We start from the raw sequence: 24,370 nt of genomic DNA on the forward strand, positions 1-24,370 counted from the left end.
TAGAAGTTGTTTACCGCCATCTCTTCTAGTCCCGAAGTAGAAATTTTACAAGAAAGCTTCTGACCCCGCCGGGAATCGAACCCGGGCCGGCAAATCTGGAGGCAGACATGCTACCACAGAGCTAACTTGGCGGATGTGTAATAAGAAAGTAGAAAATAATGTAAGCTTAAATTTTCGTCATGAACCACTGTATTTTTAAATTCTTACCACTTCTAAAGTTGGGTTTCGTATATAGAAAATAACCTTGGAAATGGCTACACTACACGTATATTATATGTACTTGTCCAAAATTGAAATATACTTGAACCATATAATTTATAGCCTAAGTCAGTAGTGTCAGAGTTGTAAGCTCCGAAACCGGTTGTGGTGCTAGAGACGTCCAGTCGGAGCATGAACTTGCTTATGTCTGTGGAAGCACCGGAGCACGCAACGAGTTATAGTGGAGCGCTCCGCTCCGTTTAGGCTGTGTCTGACAACGCTGGCCTAAGTGAATTCGAATAGCTCACAATTTGAGATCATAAAAAATGGTTTTTGTGTGTATTCTAGAAAAATAAGGTATATCTTTTTATTTTTATGCATAGTAAATGATTTAATTTGGTTATTTTTTTTTTAATGCTGCCAAATAGCTCAGTTGGTAGAGAAGTGGACTATAGACCGGAAAGCCTGGGTGGTGGCAAGAGTTTCTTTGTTGTCAAAAGTTCCAGAACAATTCTAATGTTTGTTTACTCAGTCTCTGCCAAATTCTGTACCTGGCCTTTCCCAGGGTAAAAAGATGGCCTTGTGTTTTGCTAACCAAACCACTTCATTCCAGTGCTGAGATCATGAAAGCAATTTTGTTAGTGACAATTGAGACAAACTATAGGCTATCATTCGGCCATAGTGGCATATAGCCAAATGCATCATTTGTAATATGGTAGAAGTGAAATGTTGCAAAATGCTTAAAACTTTAACAGGTGTGAAAATTTGTCTTTTTTGTGACACCAAGTTTTTTACTTGTTTCACCTCCCAAGTATCACTTTGGTGTACTAGATTTAAAATGTCAACTTTGCGAATTTAGAAAAGAAAAGATATCTGTAAGGCTGTGGTTGCACACAGTTTGATATAAATAATTATATTGTACATAAAAGCAGCTGTCTTATACTCTGATTCAAAATTTTTTTCAACATGGTAATTTTTTTAGAACACTTTGTCCTGATAATTGCCGTGTGTGCGTGTGTTTTTTTCTCTTCATCCACATGCTCCATTACATCACGTAACACAACATGCTTTCTTATACAATTTTATACACTCTTATAATTTATCAAGGTTAATGTTTTGAACAAATTCTACAAAATCCTTGCAATATCTCTGAACTAGATCTTTGTTTGTTGCTGGCCAGTGGCCTCTTTGTGTTATTATTTTTCTTTTCAATATTTCCCTTTGGTCATTTAGGAGTGTCCACTTAAATAACAAATGGTCCAATGTCTGATTTTCTTCTTCACATTTGCACAATGGACTGTCTATGATTCCAAAGCGATGGTAGTACTCCCTTGTCGTCCCAGGTCCAGATACTATGGCAGTTATTTGCAGGTTGACTGGTAACTTGTTCTTCAGGCGTTCCTTCACTGATGGGAAAAATAGTGTTTGTGCACGCATGTTAGAAATGAAGGGGGGAAAAATGAAGAGAGAAACAGAAATAGAGAGAGGGAAGTTATTACTAGATCATAAACGAGAGCAATTAATATAACTGACAGAATGTCAGCAGGAAAGAACGATTCTGAGGAAGCATCCTAACCAATACTTTCATTCTTTATCTTGGACTCTCCAAAATTCGAAACCATTCTCCATTATCGAAAAAGAGTGCATTAACAATTTTGCAGATGGTGTGACATCACATTTCATAGGTAATATTTAAAACTGAAAATTACCAAATATGTTACATGCACGCCCACACGCACGTACACACACACGAAGAAGAAGAAGAAGAAGAAGATCAGACAGTGAACACCATTTGTTATTTAAGTGCACACTCCTAAACGACCAAAGGGAATTATTGAAGAGAAAAATAATAACACAAAGAGACTGCTGGCCAGCAACGAACAAAGAACTACAGTAGTTCAGAGTTCTCTCAAAGATTTTGTACAATTCGTTAATGATGCATCATTACCTGACATAAGGGGGTATGGCTGGAGTAGAAAACCGTATAAAAGATTATTTGGTATAATGTTCATGTAAACCTTTTGTATTTGTAATAATATATGTATATTATATGTGTATAATAATAAGTAAATATGAAATGCTGGACGAGAATCTATTACTGTATTTGGTTTAAAACGTGAAATTTTATGCAGTTAGGTTTAAAGTGTGAACTTTTATAGTAAATTGTGGGAAAACTGTATGAATCGTTAAAATATAAATAAGGTTACAGAGATATGGCCATATCAGAAAAATTCCACGGTTACCAATAGTAATTATGGAATGGATCCCACCAGAAAGAAAGAAAGGTCGACCAAAGAAGAAGACTTGGAGGGAGCGTGTACTAGCATCTATTAATACTCGAGGATTAGAGCCAGGCCAATGGATGAACAGAGAGGAGTGGCATTTGGTTTCTGGAAGATGGCGACAGCTGTTATGGCACTGGAATGTTTGATTGATTGATTACTCAAGATACTGTATGTTATTGAGGGCGGCCGGGTAGCTCAGTTGGTAGAGCAGCTGGCTAAGGACTGGAAGGTCCAGGGTTCGATTCCAGGTGGTGACAGGATTTTTTCTCGTTGCCAAACTTTCAGAATGGCCCCGAGGTTCACTCAGCCTCCTATAAAATTGAGTACCGGGTCTTTCCTGGGGGTAAAAGGCGGTCAGAGCGTGGTGCCGACCACACCACCTCATTCTAGTGCCGAGGTCATGGAAAGCATGGGGCTCTACCTCCATGCCCCCCAAGTGTCTTCATGGCATGTTACGGGGATACCTTTACCTTGTTTTTTACTGTATGTTATTGGTCAATCACAAATCTACACTGGCTTGAATCCATGGGTAGAAGAAAACATTACTTTCAGTACTCCCAACTTCCAGAAGGCACTTATAATTCTCTTTAGATTTGTGCAATGCTTCCATTGATGACAGTGTTCCTCTTTATAGAAGCTTGAAAGTCAATCCTTCATAGCAAAACACTGCATTGGAGAATCTGAACCTAATGATTCAACATTGCAGAAAAATTACTTACCTATGTGCTGTAGTCATATTATGCAAAACATTTATAGGGAAGTAAATGTCAACAAGCTGTGGATCTCAATTGAGGAAACCGTGAACTTGATGAGGACAAATTACTAAATTTATTATTATTATTATTATTATTATTATTGTTATTATTTATTTATACTGGGAGAGTTAAGGCCATAGGGCCTTCTCTTACACTCTTCAAGGTCAAAAAGTACACCAGCAGTAAAATTTAATGGAATAATGGAAACAGTAGGCTACTGTATGATATGAGACACCAAAAATATTTTCACCTACTTTTAAGCAGTCAAAGAAAGCTAATAGAATAATGCTCATTTGCTCATACTTTTAATGTTCTCTGACTGAGATAAAACAGTCATGTCTTTCTCACCACCACCAATGCAGTAGTTTATAAAAAAAAAGACTGTTGCAGTTTTGAAAACCACATTTCTTCACATGATTCACTTAATATTTTTAGTTAACATGTTTCTCTGATTTGAAAGGAAATACGCAGTAAGTTCACTGAAGCAAACTTATCTCGTATTTGAACAAAATTATTCTGAAAACCCTATCCCATGGTCCCAAAATCAGGCCTTCATATAGGTTGCTCCTGAGCTTGCTCGTTTTCCACTCTTTTAAAGAGATGAGAGACCTGTTGTACTTGTACCGATACTATGCTGAAAACTTTGACAATATTTGCCCAGTAGTAAATACACTCTTAAGAACTTTGTGAAACCATTGAAATGTTAGAAATTGAAGTATCTTGCCTGATATCTCCATTAATTTCTGCTTTAAACTTTTGTAGAGACGATGGAAGAGTGGAACAGAGAAAAATTCTCTCCGGCACCAGGATTTGAACCCAGGTTTTCAGCTCTAAGTGCTGACGCTCTAGCCACTAAGCCACACCGAATTCCCATCCCAATGTCGGATCGAATCCTCTCAGTTTAAGTTCCACCTCTCGGGTTCCCTCTAGTGGCCTACCTTCATGCGTTTTAGATGTATGACAGTGGCACATTGTCCACACATGTGCAGAGGTGCACTCATTATGAGTGACTAATTGGCCGCGATCCGAAGGAATAAGTGCCGTCTTAAATCACAAAATGATGGTGCAGAAATTCTGCACTGAAATATCATATGTTCTTCGTACATCGTAATATATGATATGCGAAAAATAATCACTTTGTGATTTAAGAAGTCACTTATTCCGTTGGATCCCGGCCGCTTAGTCACTCATAACGAGTGCACCTCTGCACATAAGTGGACGTTGTGCCACTGTCATACATCTATGACACAGTGCATAAGGATAGGCCACTAGAGGGAATCCAAGAGGTGGAACTTAAACTGAGAGGATTCGATCTGACATTTGGATGGGAATCTGATGTGGCTTGGTGGATAGAGCGTCAGCACGTAGAGCTGAAAACCCAGGTTCAAATCCCGGTGCCAGAGAGAATTTTTTTCTGTTCCACTCTTCCATCATTGTATGATGACGCAGAAATTCTGCACTGAAATATCATACATACTTCAGTACATTGTAATATATTCTGTAGAGGCATTTCATTTCCTTATCAATTTCTGTACTTTTGTACAAGCTTCTGTTGCATTTCTTTATTGATTTGAATATCTCCATTTTTTTAATCAGCCATAATTTTGACTGAAGTCTTGTATGGTCAGTAAATATATTGTTGCTGTTCAATCAGTTGAATCGAGAATGAACAGTGCATGGTCGAATATATATTTCTAAAATTGTGTTGTTGATTAAATAAAGTGATTTGAGGAATTTTATAGCATATTCTAGCTAACTTGATATGTACTCTGTCTAGTTTATTTTTTTTTTCATTGGTTATGTACGATGTTTTTTCAACTGCTATGGTTATATAGTGTCTGAATGAGTGAGTGATAATTCCAGTGAAATGAATCCAAGGTCCAATGCCGAGAGTTACCCAACATTTGTTCTTATTGGGTTGAGAGAAAACCCCGAAAAAATCCTCAACTTATCCCAACCAGAATTTCAACCCGGGCTTGCTTGTTTCACGATCAGGAATGCTAACCGTTACTCCATAGCGGTGGATTCTAGTCTATTATGTAAGCAAATGTATGATCATACGTTTTGTAAGATTGTGCGAAGATATAGGAACTTCATACAGTAAAGCCCATTGCATTGCAGTTATTTGAGAATATGACATAACTCCACAATGAATTGACCGATTATCATGAAACAAGTTCTGGATATATTATTCTTAGTGTATATTATCATAATAAATACGCAAAATTAAAAATAAATTAGTGTAGTAATGTGTTTTCAAAATTAACAAAACAGATCCCACACTGTGCTGCATCTATCTGCTCCATCAACATCCAAACGTGCTGTACCGCCATTTATTTTACTTAGCCAAAAATGCCATTGTTTTGGTTTTGCCAGTTATTTAGGTGCTGGATACGAGGGATTTTACTGTATATATGCTTACATCTGGGCATCAAGTCTGTGGGATATTCACATGCAGCACATATACGAAATTTTTGTACAAGAATATTGAAAAAAACAGGTCCCACTCTGTGTTGCATCTATCTGTCTCATCAACATCCAGGCATGCCATACTACTGTTTATTTTACCTGGGCTCTCCCCATCCAAACCCACAGGCAATAGTGCACTGCAGCAGACCTCACTAGCCTCTATGGATGAGTCTTCGGCTGTGGGACAGTATGTTATCCTGGTGTAGAGACTAGCTTCGCTCAGACCAATTTTCAAGTGGGTGATTTGTGTATACACACACACACACACTTACAGTACGGCACCAAGTACTACCTGTGGGATATAAGCATGCAACACAGATACAAAATTCATGTGCAAGAATATTGAAGAAATGGATGCACTTTAAAATCTAAGTAATGTTTGCCAGTGAGCAAATCTGCATTAAGTAAGCTGTTGTGTAGTGATCATTGTGGCAGCATCGCATCTCACTACCAACATTACGCAAAGCTGTCAGATGCAAGGCTACAGCGGCCTGGGTATATGGTATATTATAAATTGACAAATCAAACTGAAACCCTGATCGAGTTACTACGTGAGCGCTGGCTGTCTTGGGGAAGAGCAAGTGAGAAAGCACGGGGGGAAGGGAGAGAGCACTATGCACTATGTACTTGCAGGTCCACTCACAATTTGTCAAACCTGCTAACAAAAGGATTAAAAGGTTGACTAGTTGCCTGCAATGCTAGCATAATGGAACCTTCCTAGCTGACAGTCGAGGCAAAAATGAAGAATCCGTTATTGTGGTAATACTGGAGAGTGGTTCTTCTATTGGTCGCGATGCCCACACACACCCTCTCAGATATTTACATGGTGATTGGTGACTGAATGGCGAGGAGTGATGGAGAGAGAAGAAAGAAAGAGAGAGATTCCAGAAGTTGGCTTGTTTTACGGGGTTTCACTTGAAGTTATCAAACTATGCAGTATTTGGTTATAATAGAACTAGAAACAAAAATCTAAATTATGTATCAAATATTTTTAGTGTGTGATGAAATGTACTTCAAATGATATTATGAAATGTTTCAGTATACCTAGTAATTTTTAGGTCTGTGAAAGTATTTTTCTTTGTACTTTGAAACCATATAGTATTTTTAACGATATAAGTCTCTCTTATTTGAAATGAATTACTCTGTTATTTATGCAGGAAACCCTGGGAGTGGTAATACGTACCCTGATCAGCAGCAGCAACGAACATTCTCACCTAACTACCCACAACAACAACAGCAACCACCACCACACTATACACCGCATTCACCTGCGAGTCCAGTCGCATCAGGCAGTAGCTATCACTACAATAATCGTCTATCTTCTCCATCTGCTGGCCAAGTGTCAGCAACCCCACATCATGGAATGAGTTACAGCAATCCACAACAGCAAGCCCTTTACAGTTCAGCTCTCTCACCAGGTCATTATGGCTCTCCTAACCATGGTGAGTTTTGAAAATTTGCTTTCTATGTTTATTTGAATATGTTGTTAGTGCTTTAATGTTACAACTAGAAATCGAAGTTCATAATATGTTGGAAAATCTATTGTGAAATTTTTAATAATCAGAATAATGATTGGTTACAGTTCTTGGGATAATTCCATTTCTTCTGCTATCTTTCCACCAGTTTTCTTTAACTACTATATTACAATATTACTATTCTATGATGATGTACAAGACATTTCAAGTAAGTGTAAAACATACTGTTCGCTACAAGCATAGCTCAGGAGAAATGAGATGACCTCTATCCAAGGCTGTCTCAGGAGGTTGATTTGAATCACACTTACGCTGATTACATGGTTAATTTTTTTTAAGGTTTCCTCCAACTGTTAGACGAATTTCAAGTAATTCCATGGAAAATTCTCAGACTTATTTCGCTATTAACAGTTTCATCAATGCTGGACAACTGCACAGTTGACATAGTACTGTTAAATTACTAATTAAAAGTAATATCTTTACCACGTATTAAGGTCAACATGAGCTGAATAGCAGTGCTGTCTTAATGCATGGGTACGGTGGGCAGTTGTCCAGGGGCCTCACGAGCACAGGGGCCCCATCTAATCTATGCACAGACCAGAATTTAAGACTAATTTTCCAATCACCCACCTCAACATTAAAATTTTCTGCTAACTCGGTAGAAGGAGACTTGTAGTGGGGAATTGATGGAAATTCCCAAATGTTTGTGTTGAACACTTGATCAATAGTAAATAATTTATGGTAATTTCATAATGTACACCTATATCATCTCAGTATGATTTACCAATTGAGTACCACTTTTATGTTAAAATTTTTGTTTTTCAAGATCAAGGTTCATGTTGTGTTATCCAAACCTTTGTCATGTTTAATCTTTGTTGTACATATTGTTTTTTTAAATGACAGAACATTGGTTTTGTTGGAGGTACTAATAAACTTGAGTTTATTTTATAAATAATTTACATTTTTTACGCCTGTGAGAAGTTGTGCAGGCAGAGCCTAGTGCACTGCTTTGCCCAGAGGCCTGTAATGCTGTTAAGAGGGCCCTGCTGAATATAGGTATAAACATGTATTTACTAGTGACATTTCTGAATTGCTGAGACTGTTCATTGATGGTAGTCTGAATGAAAGAGAAGAAGAATCAGTAATGGCACAACACAGGCAAGGAGAAGTTATAATAAAGATTTCCACACATAAAACGTATTTCGTCAATTAGTTCATATTGAATGTAGGTACTCCTTAATGCCCAGATTGGCTCCATTGGTACAGTGACTGTTCATGTACTGGAATAGTGCAGATTCAATCTTAGATGACCAAGGCAAGGGACTTTCATTTTTATTCTAATAAAATTTGAATGCAACTGGAAAATATACATATCATCTTCCATTGGGAACTAGTCTCCTTCTACTGGTGTTTATACTTTAGCATATTTGTATATTGAAGAGGTAGAGAAAGTAATTTTTAAACAATGTATTCGTTGCAACAATATGACAAAAGCTTTAACAACAAAATTAATTACTACTTTCTTCATAGTTGTCCATAGTCAGTGTTTACAGTCCTTTTATTTCGAAAATATGCACTATATGAAGTGTGTCATTCTAAATGAGGCAGAAAGCAATGATGAATTTTTCAGAAGAGATGCATATCTTGACTTTGTCTTAATGCTGAGTTATTTAATTTATTATTATTTATTTTTTTTTGCCTAAGATGTTGGTAAAGTGTCGTAAAATAACCTACCAAAAAAAAAATGTATATATATTTTTTTTGTAATGAGTATTAGTCATTGCCAGATCAGTTAAGAGAAAGAGAGAAATTGCTTCCATCTCAAATCAGACTTTAAGAAAATTCAAATATGAACAGTGAACACCTGTACTTGGTTTATTTATGATTAAAAACTCTGAAGAAAAAAATGTTTGTATAGGCCAACATAGTGGTTACTCTCCAAGCAGCAGCAATAGCAGTGGAGGTGGTGGCAACAATCAACAGTGGCAAACCCAGCAGTCAGCAGGTGACTACCCACAACACCATTCAAGTCCATCACCCCAGCACTCTTCTGTACTAACAGGTTCACCGTCTGCTTCATCAGCCACGACTCCATCTCCTTCTCCTGCACACACTCCTACTTCCACAGGTTCTTTACATTCTCCACCTCCTCCTCTTGCAATGTCGGGTCAGTATCCTGCTCATCATCATGGCCGTCATCCACCAATGGGAAGCCCACCACAACCCAGTCAAGGGCATAATTTGTCTTCCTGGGGTCATCACGGTGGTGGACCTGGTCAAGGTAGGTTCATATCATTAAATTTTAAAGGAAAAACTCAAAATATTTCTAATAGTTTGTAGGAAATCTCATAAACAAACGTTTATTGGTAGGGCATTGGAAGGATGGGGATTCATTCGATCAAGACTGCTCATCTGCTGTCACTGATGGACATTCAGGATGTAAATACTAACGAAACTGATAAATGATAGATAGCTCTCTCTCCTCTCTCTACTTCATTCCCTTCCACTCTCCCTCTACTTTCCCTCCTCAGGAACTCAGATTCGTTGTTGGTTTCACATGAGCGAAACTGGACTGCCTCTCTGAACAAAGTCAATGTAGTTCGGTGTTTTTCCGAGATTTCCACTCCAATCTGCATTTCTCCCTTTTCTGCTCATGTCCTTCAATTGGTAACCTTGAGCATCTTTGGTCCTCATATGCCATCTTTGAATTAATAATGATTTGTATGTTTTTGGAGCTCATAGTGCTCATTTGTTTTAGTTGCTGAAGAATGACTGAGATATTTATTTTTGCAGTGTTGACCGATAATGTAAACTAAATTGTACTGTTCATTAGCAAATGCTTCTATTCCTGTCCGAGAATTGAGAATCAAAGTACACTGAAGCCAGCATTACACATTTTTTTAAAATAGTCAATGAAAAGTACGCAAGTAAAAATCCTTAATAAATCTTCATATATTATGTAGTAAAAGGTAAAGGTATCCCCGTAACATGCCATGAAGGCACTTGGGGGGCATGGAGGTAGAGCCCCATGCTTTCCATGACCTCGGCACTAGAATGAGGTGGTGTGGTCGGCACCACGCTCTGACCGCCTTTTACCCCCGGGAAGGACCCGGTACTCAATTTTATAGGAGGCTGAGTGAACCTCGGGACCGTTCTGAAAGTTTGGCAACGAGAAAAAATCCTGTCACCACCTGGGATCGAACCCCGGACCTTCCAGTTGGTATTAGAAAATATGATCAGCATGATAAATATAAGTTTTATCTGAGAGAATGCACATGCATTCTTTTGGATTGTTATAAGATTAATAAGGATAAGTACTCATCTAAAAATTACAGTACAAGTCATTGAAAGATTAACATTAAAATAAAAACAATTACTCTAGAAATGCTGTTTTATATTTTGATTCTTGAGCATAGAAGAGATGAGGTTAAATGTCTCATAAATGAATTATTATATATTATTTCTTTTTAGTCTTCATGTTTTTTCCACTGCATATGTACGGTATAACAGTTACGCAACCAAGACAAATGCACAGAATGCCTAAAGGCTGGTTCACAATAAGCCGGGAACGAGAACCAGAATGAAAATGAGAAGCAGAGGACGTGAATATGAAAATTTTTGATTCACAATAAACTGAGAACATAGATGACGATGCATATCGATATGTATGTCAATAACGATATGTAAAGTCGATATTACGCATTCTGATGTTATTTGTGTATAATTGACCAATGGCGTTCTCTCATGAATACAAGGCAGCCAACATAAAAACAGGTTAACCAACTTCGAAATTTCAACTGAAACATTTCATTAGTTACGGTACTATAAATATGCCCATGCATCTTTATTATCACAACCTATTTTAAGTCTACCATAATGTAAAATAATTAGAGAAGAAAGATTTGTAAAAGAACAAAAATGAACACAACAGTAGTTATTGAATTGAAGCGTGAATATGTAGTGTGTAATACAACCAATACAGTAATAAAATATGATTTGCTTCCGATCGGTGTTCAAAGATGCGGCTATTGACAGCCACGTATTCCCCTTCATTTTCTCATCTTTATACGAGGTGCGCCACTTATCGTAAAAGTGAGGAATTTCCTCAACACTCAATATTAGAATCTCATCAAATAAAACTTCCTCCACGATGCACAGCACAGAACAAAATAATGCATAGGTTATGTCACTGTCTTCTTGCTACAAAATATACGACGACACAATAGCTTTTAGATGGCAATAGAATGAATCTAGTGGGCTGAGATCGGAAACATGAACGCCAGAGTTGAAACTTGGCCAACTCTCCATTCCCGATCTCGGGCTCTGGGAAGCTTTTCGTTAATTGTGAATGCTCACATTTAAATGTATACATTTTAACAATTTTACCGTTTTTGTTTTCGTTCCGATTCTCGTTTCCGGTTTATTGTGAACCAGCCTGAACTTTGAACATATATAAATGAGAATTAATAAAAGCATGCAAATAAGAAAAGTTGTTGTTGTTTTCTAATGCCAGGCGTTTGACAATAAAGTCATTTGACCTCTTGCACTCCAATATTTTTCAAAGATATTATCATGACCAGCCACTGAAGCACAGATTTTGAGATGTTCCGAATCCATTTCTTGGTATGAGTTGCACAATGGACAGTTAGGGGACTGATATATTCCAATTCTATGCAGGTGTTTGGCCAAACAATCATGGCCTGTTGCCAATCTAAATGCAGCTACAGACGATTTTCGTGGTAAATCGGGAATTAACTGTGGATTTTGATGCAGAGAGTTCCATTTTTTCCCTTGGGATTGTGTTATCAAATTTTGTTTGTTGAAGTCTAAGTATGTAGATTTAATAAATCTTTTCACAGAGTAATACATAGATTTAGTAACAGGTCTATAAATAGCAGTGCTGCCCTTCTTTGCTAGTGCATCCGCATTCTCGTTTCCCAGGATTCCACAATGGAATGGTATCCATTGGAATACAATTCTTTTATTGAGTGATATTAATTGAGAGAGCATTTTAGTTATTTCTGCTGTTTGAGTTGAAGGTGTGTGTTTAGAGACTATTGATAGAATAGCTGCTTTGGAGTCTGACAATATAACTGCATTCCTAAATTTACTGATGTGGCATAGAAGATTCCTGAGACTTTCACTTATTGCAATGATTTCTCCATCAAAACTTGTTGTTCCATACCCAAGAGATCTATAAAGTGAGAAGAGACAGCACGTAACACCTGCACAGGCACCTTGTTCTCTGGAGATCAAGGATCCGTCAGTGTATAAATGAAGCCAGTTTTGTGGAGGGTATCTAATATTAATTGTCTCTAAAGACAATTGTTTTAGTATTTCAGTGTTTACTTCTGATAAGAAAGTTTGTAAAGTGATTCGGATAAATTGATGATATTCATACATTATCTTCATTTATGAACGTAACTCTGAGAGCACAGTTGACTTACACTTGTTGAGAACGAACACTGGAAAAGTATGCATCTTTGGTTAAATCTCTTGCATTATAAGTTGAAAAGCAAACCAGTTCTGTTGCGAATTATTTCCATTGATTAGCTTGCTTCCAGAAAATTCGAAACCATGAAACTATTGTCCCCCCATTTTTAAATAATGATCACTTCTTTTCTCCGGATATAGGACATTGAGACATTGAACAGGGTCCTAAGAATTACTAGTACCATACGAAAGACTTTCGTAAATATTCAAAACCAAACAAAATACCTTAAGAGAAGTAAATGTAAATGACAATTATAACTTGTATGTTTTTCAGGAATGAGTATGCATCCAGGAGCAGCAATGAGTGGACCACCTCCTCAGGGGCCAGGTTATTATCCTCCTCCACATCCTTCATTGGTTGGTCCAGGACGAGGATTGCAAGGACCTCCTCAGCATGCCCACATGGCAAGCTCTGTACCTGTTGCAGGTGACCGAAGATCACCATTGCATTCTTCCTCTCCAAGTTCATGGAATAGCTTGGGCTCTGTGACCCCTGCGGGTACCAAAGCTTCAGGCAGCCATGAAGGAAGTGGAAGAGGTCCACCACCACCATCTTCCCATCCACAACAAAATAATTCTGGCAGCAGTGGTGCTGGAGTTGGTGGAAACCCATTGTTCAGTCTCCAAATGCTGGTGAATCAGGACATCAACCGCAGTGCAGCAGCTGCATCTGCTGTAGTAGCCCAAGGAAATGCATATAGAGCATCTACACCTTCATCTACTCATCAACAAGAAACAGTTGACTTGTCATCAGCAGGAAGTGGTTCAGAGTCATTCTCGAGGATGCCACCACAACAGTCGGGACCTATTCCCTTGACTCGTACAGATAAGCAAACACCTCAGGTTTCTGAACACTTGGCTTTGAGAAATGGAAGCATCATCACATCGACCTCTGCAGCATCATCTGTTGTAAGCAATACTAATGTAACATCTCCTCCCACGCCTTTGAATGGAGAAGTGAGTTCGGACAGTGGTATTGGTAGTAGTGCTGCTCCTACTCCCAGCTCCCTACCTGAAACTCCTAGCTCATCCGCAGCAGCTCCAAACACAGACATTAATAAATCAAAAACTGTAGCGCCTGTAATTGATGCTAAGACAGTGACAAAGGAGACTGTGAGTGTTATTGCACAGACTCCTCTGCGAGAGAAAAGTAAAGTATCTTCTCACATTCCTGCCACAAGTTCTCCTCAGCAAAGCAGTGAAGGCAAACCAGAAAATGCTGCAGAAGAATGTGAATTGGAAGATGCCAAGGAAGACAGTGTAGAGACTGATAAAGGTTCATCAGCTCAGGAGAAAGAAAAATTAGTGAAATCTGCATCGGAGGAGAGCACAGAGAGATGTAATCCTGTGATCATGTCTAGCACAACTGATGTGCCTATGACATCGAGGGAGGCAACATCAAATATTGTTTCCTCAAGCAATACTTGCAATTCTGCATCAAAACAGACTGATGATGGTCTCTCTGTGCCAACTCCATCCCCAGGATCAAAGGATTCAACTTCGCCAGTTCGGTCACCAAAGAGTGGAAATCTGAAAAGGACCAAAAAAGTCGATTCCATCTTGGAAAACCTTGTAGAGAGTGGGACAAAGAAACTTGGAGGTGGAACTGGAAGTGTAGGCTCTTTGGTTGTTGAACAACCACCACAGACCCCGAGTACCACATCTGTTGTTGTAGCTCCTGCATCTGTGATTGTGTCACCAGTTGCTACTAGTGAAGATAGTAGCAGTGGTCTCGGTCGAGAAGTTCGCACACCTTCACCAGGAGCACAGCAAAAACAGCAGGTTGCTAATCATCATAAGTCACCAGTGACAGTACGTGAGGAAGATGCTGTATCTCCCACCTCTGGTGGAGGTGATGACTCGGAGAATGGTAAACCTAGACGTAAAAGAAAACTTGACAAACCAATTCGTGTGTCAAAAATATCTGGAGAAGGTGAAGGTGAAAAGGAAGCTAGTGTGGAAGGAGATGTATTAGGAAAAGATGAAAATCTGAAGTCTGAAGAAGGACAAACAACTGACGAAAGCAGTGAGACGAAAGAAACAGCAGCTGTGGAGTGTCCCACATCAACAACAAACGTCGACCAACTTACAAAACCCATTGAAGCTGTAACAGTAGATGTAGTTGGTAACCAGGATTCCACAGAGAAACAAGAACCTTCTCGAAGACGTCGATCTAGTGAGAGCTCGGCACCCTCTCCTACATTATCAACATGGCCTGCAGGTAGCCAGAGAACACGAAGGAAGTCTGCCAGCGATCAGCAAGAAGATAATGGGTCCAGTAATGGAGGAGATCTGCTCTCAGTCCTAGTATCTGATCAAAGTGATAAGATTTCTTTGGGTGAATCAAAGCCTGAAGTGAAGAATGCTTTTATTGAGGTGGAGACCGAATTAGAGAAGATGTTTGCAGGGATTGTTGAGACAGAAGAGTGTGTGGATCCATTGAAATTAGATACTGCATCTCCAATACCAATGGAAGTCTCCCCAACCACTAAAGCTCTGGATAGCTTAACCAACATAGATTCAACATCTACAGAACAAAAACCACCTTCAGCTTTAAAGTCACGTGGAAGACCGAAAGGTTCTAGAAATGGAGCCAGAAGATCATCAGAAAGTATATTTGGACCATCCTCCACAGACAGTACACCAAAGAAAAAGAAAAAGAAGCAAGGTAAAAGGTTGGCAGATGAGTCTCCGAGCTCAAGTCAAAAAAAGGCAAAGAGAACAAAATTATTCCTTGGCGAAAATGGTAATGATAGTCCCTTGCCCAGGAAAAAGGGTCTGATTAAAGGTGAAGCTTCATGTCGTGAAGGTGCTTTGCAGTCCATGTCTCTGTATGATAGTAGCAGCAATACAAGCAGTAGCCGTTCCAGGGGACCTATGATCCACATAGAGGGTCCAAAAGACAACCCATATCACGTATCTGTTATCAATGCTCCATCTCGTGGTGAAGATGAAGAAGGTGGGGAAAGGGGAGGAAACAAGAAGCAAACTGGTACTGCAGGAAGAAGGAAGAATACAAGTTACCATAATGATTTGGATTATAGGGGTAAGCTGTAATTTTCATTTATTTTCATATACCTGCTTATGTGTTATATGTAGCTACATCCAACATAGTCCTTTCTTAGATTAAAAACGAATTTATTTTTTTGGTAGCGATGTTGTAAAGATGATAATAATAGAACAGCTTGTTGATATAATTAATCTTGCTTTATACAAACTTTTCAATTAGAAGTCAAATATACTAAATTATATTAGATAAATTGGGATTCCATTGCTGTGCTGTTACTTGTTTAGCACCACCCAGGGGGCACATGCAGCTTAAGGAGTGCTATGGATGTGAGTAACTATGCCTCCCTAAATTCATTTGTATTAATGAGAAAGGAACAAACTTAGCCTTACTTTATTGGTATGTCAGAAGTGTGCGTGCATGTACACGCTGCTTGTAGCATTCCTATTTATGAAGACAAACTATACAGGGTGGAAGGAACCTATTACATTAATTCGCAGAGGTAATAAATGAAGTCAATGGGAACAAGTTTTTTTAATATGTCCAATAGTATAGAGAGTACAAATTGTAACGTGTTGCAACACTGTAAATCTCCTTGAGGTCATTGCTCTGCAGTGCAGGTGAGTAATCATCCATTCCGCAAGACTTGCAAGAGGAAGATATGAACAAAAACATTTCAAGGATCTTTACAGCATTGCAACACGTTACATTTGGTACTCTCAAAACTATTGGACGTATCATAAAGCTTATTTGCATTGACTTCACCTATTACCTCTGTGAATTAATGGAATAGGTTCCCTTCCACCCTGTATACAAAATTTATGAGTTGAAGAAGGAATATTTTGGACATGTTTTTCATTTATAAGAGCTCTGTTCTTTTTTTATTTTTCATTCGGGTCGCAGTACATACTTTTTTTTTCTATTTGTAAATTATTATTTTGTAAAAATTACCTGAAATTTATGTTCCTATTTTATATGTATATAATAAAGAGAAATGCTTCAGTATATCAGTTGATTACTATAAAGAATAAGGGGGCCATAAATTAAATAATCACAGACAAAAATTAATAAAAAAAACCGTTGAATAACAATGGATCTTTCATGTGATTAATCATGACGAATCTTGCAGGAAGAGGATGAATTCAAATACCAATGATAATTGACTAACTTCTTTTTGTGTCGATGTGAACACTATTGAAGTTCGAATCTGAAAACTGATTCAGAGAATTTAGAAAACTAAAAATATCAGCTAGGTAGGCATGACTTGCAAGCCAAGAGTGTCTCTCAGGTGACCTCATTTCCTTTAGCATTTGTCTCAGAAGTATGATACAAGCAAAATAATATTCCAACAAGCTAAGAAAAATCAGAGAACATGATAAAGTTAAGTTTAAGTAAAATACAATTTGAAAATAAACCTTGTTTCTGCAGACTCTTTTCTAATCACTCGTGGACCACAGGTTGGGAACCATTGTCGACTGAAGCTGCTTGTAAACGAACAATTTTTTCTTCAAATTCATTACTTTACAAGAAAACTTGTCGAAATTTGATTAATACTGAAAAAGATTTGTCAAAGACTTTCATATTGCTAAAGATTTGACAAGATTTTAAAACATGTGTTTACAGTTCATTGTAACCTTTGTGGGCCTACGTACCAAATATTACAATGTAAATATGTAAATCCTTTGAAGAATATTTAGAATTTACGAACAATATTTGTATTACTTAACTTATGATACCATAAAATGAAGAATATAACGATCGCATATTGTTTTTAAAACTAAGTATTTACAATTAACATTCACCTAGATTGTTGTTGTTAGTCAACTGTCCGAAGACAGGTCTGAACCTCACAAGTGATACCAACAAGACACCACTTATGACGCAACTAGGTCAGAATGGGGTAGGGTGGCCAGTTCCTTTTCCCCTCCATGGCAAACATCGCTGACTTGATACATATTACACTAATCAGACTTCAGATCGCCAAGGTTATAGGTTAGAATCTCCTTCATTAAAAAAATACATGTATTGGTACTTAACTCGAGATATCTGTATTGCTGTTTCCTCAAAGGCATTATTTTCCTTTATTTTATTGTGGTATTCCACAGGACTCACAACCAGCCATTGAGAAATCATTGTGCTAACCTCCATTCTGATTGGATGATCGTTCACCTCTGCAGAAGGATGTAGACTTGAGGCCAGCAGCCAGCTGATTGGCCCTGGCTCTTAATCTGCAGTTGCACTGCAGAAAAAGAAATCCACAGAACCTACGGCATAAGTTTAATTCATATAATTGAATTAACTCACAGACAAATTCTCTCAGCCATGATGCCATGCTTTTATGGCTCTTGGCGCCATAATATTTTGGAATCCCAGTGGTCATTTCCTTCGAAGAATTGTCAAGTCTTTGATCAGTTAGAACATGTTCTTATTTACTCTCAAGACAACCAATGACTTTTAAAAGTGATTTGACAATAAAACTTGTAAAGTATTGGCAAGTCTTGAAAGGTCTTGTCAAGTGTTGAATTTGATGAAATTTGATCATGTACAAGCAGCTTAAAGAGTTAATTTCCAAGGTAAAATTGTTTAGTAATTTGATAGAGTGTTACTCTGAAGAAAGTCAAATATATGCATAACACTGACAGATATTGTTCATTTTCAGGCAAAGTAACGAGTAGTGGGAGCAGTGCCTCAGGAATGTTCAGTAGCACACTATCTGCACGCTATGATGCTCACACTACAGATAGAACGTGGATCTGTGTGTTCTGTAAGAATGGTCCTCATAGTAGCGTTGGAGGAGGTGGTACAAGTGGAGACTTGTTTGGACCATACTTACTGACTCCACCAGATAAATTGGATGTAAATGGTGATGGCTCTGCTGACGAACGAGACATCACAGAAGAACAGAAGCGTAGTGGAGGAAAAAACAAACGCAGCATACGTGGGGCACACATGGTTGAGCAGTTCTGTCAGATGATGTCAAGAAAGGTATGCTTCTCATATTTTCTACAACTGCTGCTAACTTCTAATTATTACCATCCAACATGTCTTATATTCGGTGTGCTAAATTTCGGAACTGTATGCATATTGGCATTATACTGCTACAGAAATACAGGTTCCACCATGAAACGCTAATGTTTTGAGCACATATAGTTTGGAGGGATATATATTTACAACCATCACTAAACATGAAAACTCGCAAAGTTTTCATTTCAGTGCACCTCCACTAAAGCAAAGCACCTTTGGTTACAAATAATGTCCAGCGTGTAATCAGTTCCAATTGGACCATCATACCCTATCAATAGAGGCGTTTGTTTTTTGCAATCTGTGATAAGATCAAAATGGTTTCTATTGCTCTCATCAAAAATCCGTTAATACATTATTTACATGATCTTCATAAGACTCATTTTCAAATCGTGAAATAACGCGAATTTTACCTCATTTTGCGAAAAATCATCAATTTTGCTTTAGATCTATTTACTTTTTTGTAATAAATTCATTTATGAATTAATTAGCAGGACAAATGAAATAAATAATAAAATGTGAAGCTAATTTCATTCATCGTGAAGTTGAAACTACACCAAGTCATCCTGTAAACACTTGCTACTGATCCCTGTGATGCTCTCGCCGAGTATTAATAACATATGCAAATTGCTGCTCCTGGCTTCGTATGGAGGTAAAAAAGGTAAAGGTATCCCCGTAACATGCCATGAAGGCACTTGGGGGGCATGGAGGTAGAGCCCCATGCTTTCCATGACCTCGGCACTAGAATGAGGTGGTGTGGTCGGCACCACGCTCTGACCGCCTTTTACCCCCGGGAAAGACCCGGTACTCAATTTTATAGGAGACTGAGTGAACCTCGGGGCCGTTCTGAAAGTTTGGCAACGAGAAAAAATCCTGTCACCACCTGGGATCGAACCCCGGACCTTCCAGTCCGTAGCCAGCTGCTCTACCAACTGAGCCACCCGGCCGCCCCTGGCTTTGTATGGAGACATGGAGAAAAATATCTTTCTTCTTTGTTTCTGGGTTTTCGTTAGTAGATAGAGAAAATGAATTTAAACAAGTAGACTTGATTGTGTTATCTTCAGATCTGATGTGCAAACATTTTGTCTGTTACCTGGAGTATAAACGGAAAGATGCGCTTAATTATTGCTTGATCGAGAAGCACATGCAAAGAAAAAAAGTTCTCTCCAGTCAAGTGGACCCTGAGTTGCATCGTTGGAAGAATCACTTTTCATTTAGTGTAGGGTACAATGATTTGTAATTGAATATGACTAATTACCTGCAATTTAATGAACAATGTGTATGCACACACATTTTAACAGATTCCATATAGCATAGGACTAGATATTTTGTAATTTCACTTATATAATTATCTAAGAATTTTGGTGTTCCAAATAAGTACTTTAGTACGATTCTTGGCATCTCTCAGTGGAGTCCCTACCCAGAGATCTGATTGAGGGACTATTTTACCTCCAGAGAATTTTACACTGAGGGACTCCATGAATATAAACAGTGAAAAATATAGTGGGACTGCGTTGGTGGTAATGCAGCTTACATGGGTACCTCTTTGTTACTTGTTAGCTTAAACAACTACAGTGGACTGTAGTGGACTTGATGTTGTCAGCAAACATCTGGATACATTAAGAAGATTGATTGATTGATAATTATCTGAAACCTAGTCAATACTGTACAGACAGCATATATTGATTGATATAAATAAATACACAGAACACCACCTTTTTCATGTTAAATCAACATTTTTTGGAAAAAAAATAAAACCATTTTCAAACACCTCTAACTATTATGGATGAATCAAGAACAATATGGACTGCCAGCAAAAGTAGTAATTGGGCCCCATTACATAAAAAATTAATAATAACACCAATAATAGTAATAATAATGTTTGCATGTGTAGTGAACAGTCCGAATACTTGTCGAAATAATAATAACAATAATAACAACTCACCTCTTTAATGTTGAACACATGGACAAACTTCACTCAGGAGATTTTTGGCGTTTTGAGGAAAAAAAATCGTGAATTGTGTCTCCGCCATAATTTCATGTTCAGTACTCACAAATTAACATTATTGTGTCATGTGATTTCTTAATTCATGTTTTATTAATTTTAGCTTGGAAAATGAATGTTCTCCAGATGCATTGGTCACAAACAGTACCATATAGGTTAATAATCCTGATCATCTTAGCAAATTTTTGCAAAGATTTCATATTCAATTTTAGATATGCAGCGAAGTGATGATTTTAAGATATAAATTCTACAGAAATAAGATCTCCATTATAAAAACTTTCAAGATTTTCACAATATTTGGAAATTTCTGAACTACTCAGCACATGCAGATTTTCCAAAAAAACCTACCATCTCAGAAATTTCTACATAAGCTTTACTTTGGAGTTTTAAGCTAGAAGCCAGAATATCTATTATCGGAAAGAATGTCTTATTCTGAGCTTTTCTCTTTCCCTAAACTCCTCATTCATACTTTGACCATCTGCAAATATGAGTATCAGTATCTCCTTCTCAAGAGTGACAGTGTCGATAATACAATTTTCCGAACAATATTATTATTATTATTATTATTATTATTATTATTATTATTATTACTATTACTATTAGAAAAAGAACTAAGGAAGAGACTACTAGTGAAGTGCTTTGTGTGAAGTGTGGCATTGTATGCAACAGAACATGGACATTACGACGAAGTGAAGTGACTGGAAGCATTTGAAATGTGAATATGGAGAAGAATGGAGTATGCGAAATGTACAGACGGAATAAGATACGAAGCTATGTTGGAAAGAGTGGCTGAAAAAAGAATGAAGCTGAAATTGATCAGGAAGAGAAAAAATTTGGGTCACTGACTCAGAAGAAACTGCCTACTGAAGGAAGCAGTGGAAGGAATGGTGAACAGGAGAAAATTTGGAGTAGAAAAAGATATCAGATAGACAACATTAAGATATATATCAAGAGTAAGAATGTCCTATTCTCAGCTAGAGAAATATTATTGGGATGCAAAATGGCAAATGAAGGAAGGACATCCAAAGCCAAGAGCATTAGCAGACAATAATAACAACAAATATTAAATTTCAGCAAGTTCACTTTTTTACTAATGACTCTACTCTTCATCATAGTGTGTTCTTTAAGTTGTTATTTTGCTAAATAAGTAATTCTTTATTATTCATCAGTTTGCTTATATATCTTATTTATATAATTTACAGTTCATTTTTGTTCAGATAAGTCTAGTAATATAGTACAAAATATATATAAGTTCAATCATAAGACATATCTCTTTGCAAATGTTTATTTGCTATGAAGTACCTTCATAGCAAATAAACATTTGCAAAGAGATATGTCTTATGATTGAACTTATATATATTTTGTATTATTTATGTAAGAGGAAAAATCTAAGAATGTACATTGTACATGGCCAAGCTCCAAATCAGATAATTCAGGCGCAAATTTATGGGAGTTTACAATATGTTTGTTTTAATTTTGAGATGTTTTTCCCCATTCACAACAAAGTGACACAATATATGGAAAACAGCTTTTAATTTTATACATATAAAACATTCATCTATGAGAGAGACTTTTACTATACATAATCAAACTTCATATCTATTTGATGATTACAATACTATTGAGATAACTTCAGTATAGTTTGAGACTAAGATAGTGGCCATTTATTATTATTATTATTATTATTATTATTATTATTATTATTATTATTATTATTATTGTTTCAACTCCCATACAGCTCTAAAAATAACAAAAAACTATGAATTAATGAAATTGGGACAAATATTTAGTACTGTACAATGTTACAGATGTAAAAACATCCAGTTTTTTCAGGGTTGTAGATAAACGGCTCTAATGTACTATTAAATATGATGAAGCACACATTCGCCAGTTTCAGTTTTAACTGTCATATTGCTGTATTCTTGTTTCATAGCTTGATTTCCTTCTCTCTGAGCTTGATTTTATAAATAATTTTATTGTAGTCAATTTCACATCCTTGAGGATTTTGGAAATTAATTAGGTAAGTGGATAAAATTGATATGTTTTTAGTGTTATATTAATTTATAATATGTGAATATTAGCTATGTTTAATGGAAGGCTACCTTATTTCCAGCTTTATTTTATAAATTGTAATGTGAGGGAAAAAAATTACTTTGTGTCTGGAAAACAGGGAAATGTCAGGGAATTTTAAAATACATTTAGGTAGTATCATATTACTATCATCATCATCATCCAAAACATGTGGTCTGTTATGGTCTCTCATCAGTCCATCTCTTAGCTGGATGACCAATGGATCTTCTTACATGGAGAGCATACTGCAGGATTTTAATCAGGATGCGTGTTCTATCCATTCTTCTGACGTGATTTTCCCAGTTTTTTTTTATTACATATTATAATGTTGGTTCAGTTTTGACTGATTGTTGTTGTTGTTATTATTATTATTATTATTATTACGTAATGTGTGATTTATATGTTTCAGGTTCGACGGTCGAACTCTCTGGAAAATGCACCTGTTCTTGGAATGGTGCCCGTATCTTCAAGTGGAACTGATGGCAAAGAAGAAGGCTGTTACGAAGTATGGGTACATGAGGAGTGTGCTGTTTGGGCAGCAGGTGTCTATGTTGTTGGCTCCCGTATTGTTGGACTTAGAGAAGCTGTTTGGAGTGCAGTCCATACAGTGAGTATAAATAAATATGTTTGCAATTATTATTACTGTCCGACCAAGTGGTTATGTCACTTCTCGATTTCCCCCACCTATTTCTGCTGGCCTCTCTATAAATTCCTTAAAATAGTTGTTATTCGAAATTTGAAGTCTTCATAATATTATACATTTCTGTTTAAAATAAGTTAAAGAAAAGGGCCAGTAAAGTAAGTAACTGTCACTTGACTTCCCCCAGTTTCGCCAACCCTGTGATATAACCACTTGGTTGGACAGTAGTAGCAGAGTGTTTAGAATAGAAAGTGTAGTAACTCGGCAAGTGTCTAATGGGACTTTTAAACCCCCGGGTGTCACCACGGCAACTGAGCGAAACATTGGCATGACGATCGTTTTAAGACTCTTCATACTGTAGAACTAGCTCTGCTATGGAATTAAAGTGTTATTTCTTGTGGTGTTGGGTAATTTTTATTGTGAGCAAGTGGTAATATGCCTAATTATTTTGTTCTTGGTGTAAATCCGGATATGTAATGTGTAAGGAAGTAAGATGTTTCTTTTTCCCACCCAAAGGCTAGGCTATTTTTCAGAAGTGGTGTACAGCAATTCCACGAAGACAGAAAACTATATATTCATTCTTATATCTGTGATATCCATTTCTCTGCGACTTTGATTGTAAAAGCCGATAAATTTATTATTGACTGTAAAGAGGTGGGACTTCCACGCAAGAACTGGCGACTAAAGGCTGGTTCACGATAAATCGGGAACGGAAACGATAACGAGAACGGAAATATTGTTAAAATAAATGTATTTAAATTTGAGCATTCCCAATTAACTATTGTGAATGCTCACATTTAAATACATTTATTTTAACAATATTTCCGTTCTACTTCTCGTTGTCGTTTCTGTTCCTGGTTTATTGTGGACCAGCCTTAAAACCGGATGCCATACTCATATTTTCCCGAACTTGTCTCGATACCTTAAAAAATGAAAAGAAGAGAAAATCTCCAAC

General features: G+C 37.2%; 1 protein-coding gene across 2 annotated transcripts in view; it reads left to right on the forward strand.

Moving 5' to 3' along the window:
• LOC138701786 (uncharacterized protein CG5098-like) overlaps positions 1 to 24,370 on the forward strand; it is a 68,992-nt gene that overhangs the window by 34,176 nt on the left and 10,446 nt on the right. For both annotated transcript variants that reach the window (XM_069829044.1, XM_069829046.1), the window contains exons 3-7: positions 6,865 to 7,149; positions 9,098 to 9,460; positions 12,947 to 15,718; positions 18,339 to 18,664; positions 23,185 to 23,382. In XM_069829044.1, the coding sequence (XP_069685145.1) occupies positions 6,865 to 7,149; positions 9,098 to 9,460; positions 12,947 to 15,718; positions 18,339 to 18,664; positions 23,185 to 23,382 (3,944 nt within the window). The remainder of the gene's footprint in view (positions 1 to 6,864; positions 7,150 to 9,097; positions 9,461 to 12,946; positions 15,719 to 18,338; positions 18,665 to 23,184; positions 23,383 to 24,370) is intronic.

This window comes from Periplaneta americana, chromosome 6 (genome assembly GCF_040183065.1).
Source record: "Periplaneta americana isolate PAMFEO1 chromosome 6, P.americana_PAMFEO1_priV1, whole genome shotgun sequence".
NCBI lineage: Eukaryota > Metazoa > Arthropoda > Insecta > Blattodea > Blattidae > Periplaneta > Periplaneta americana.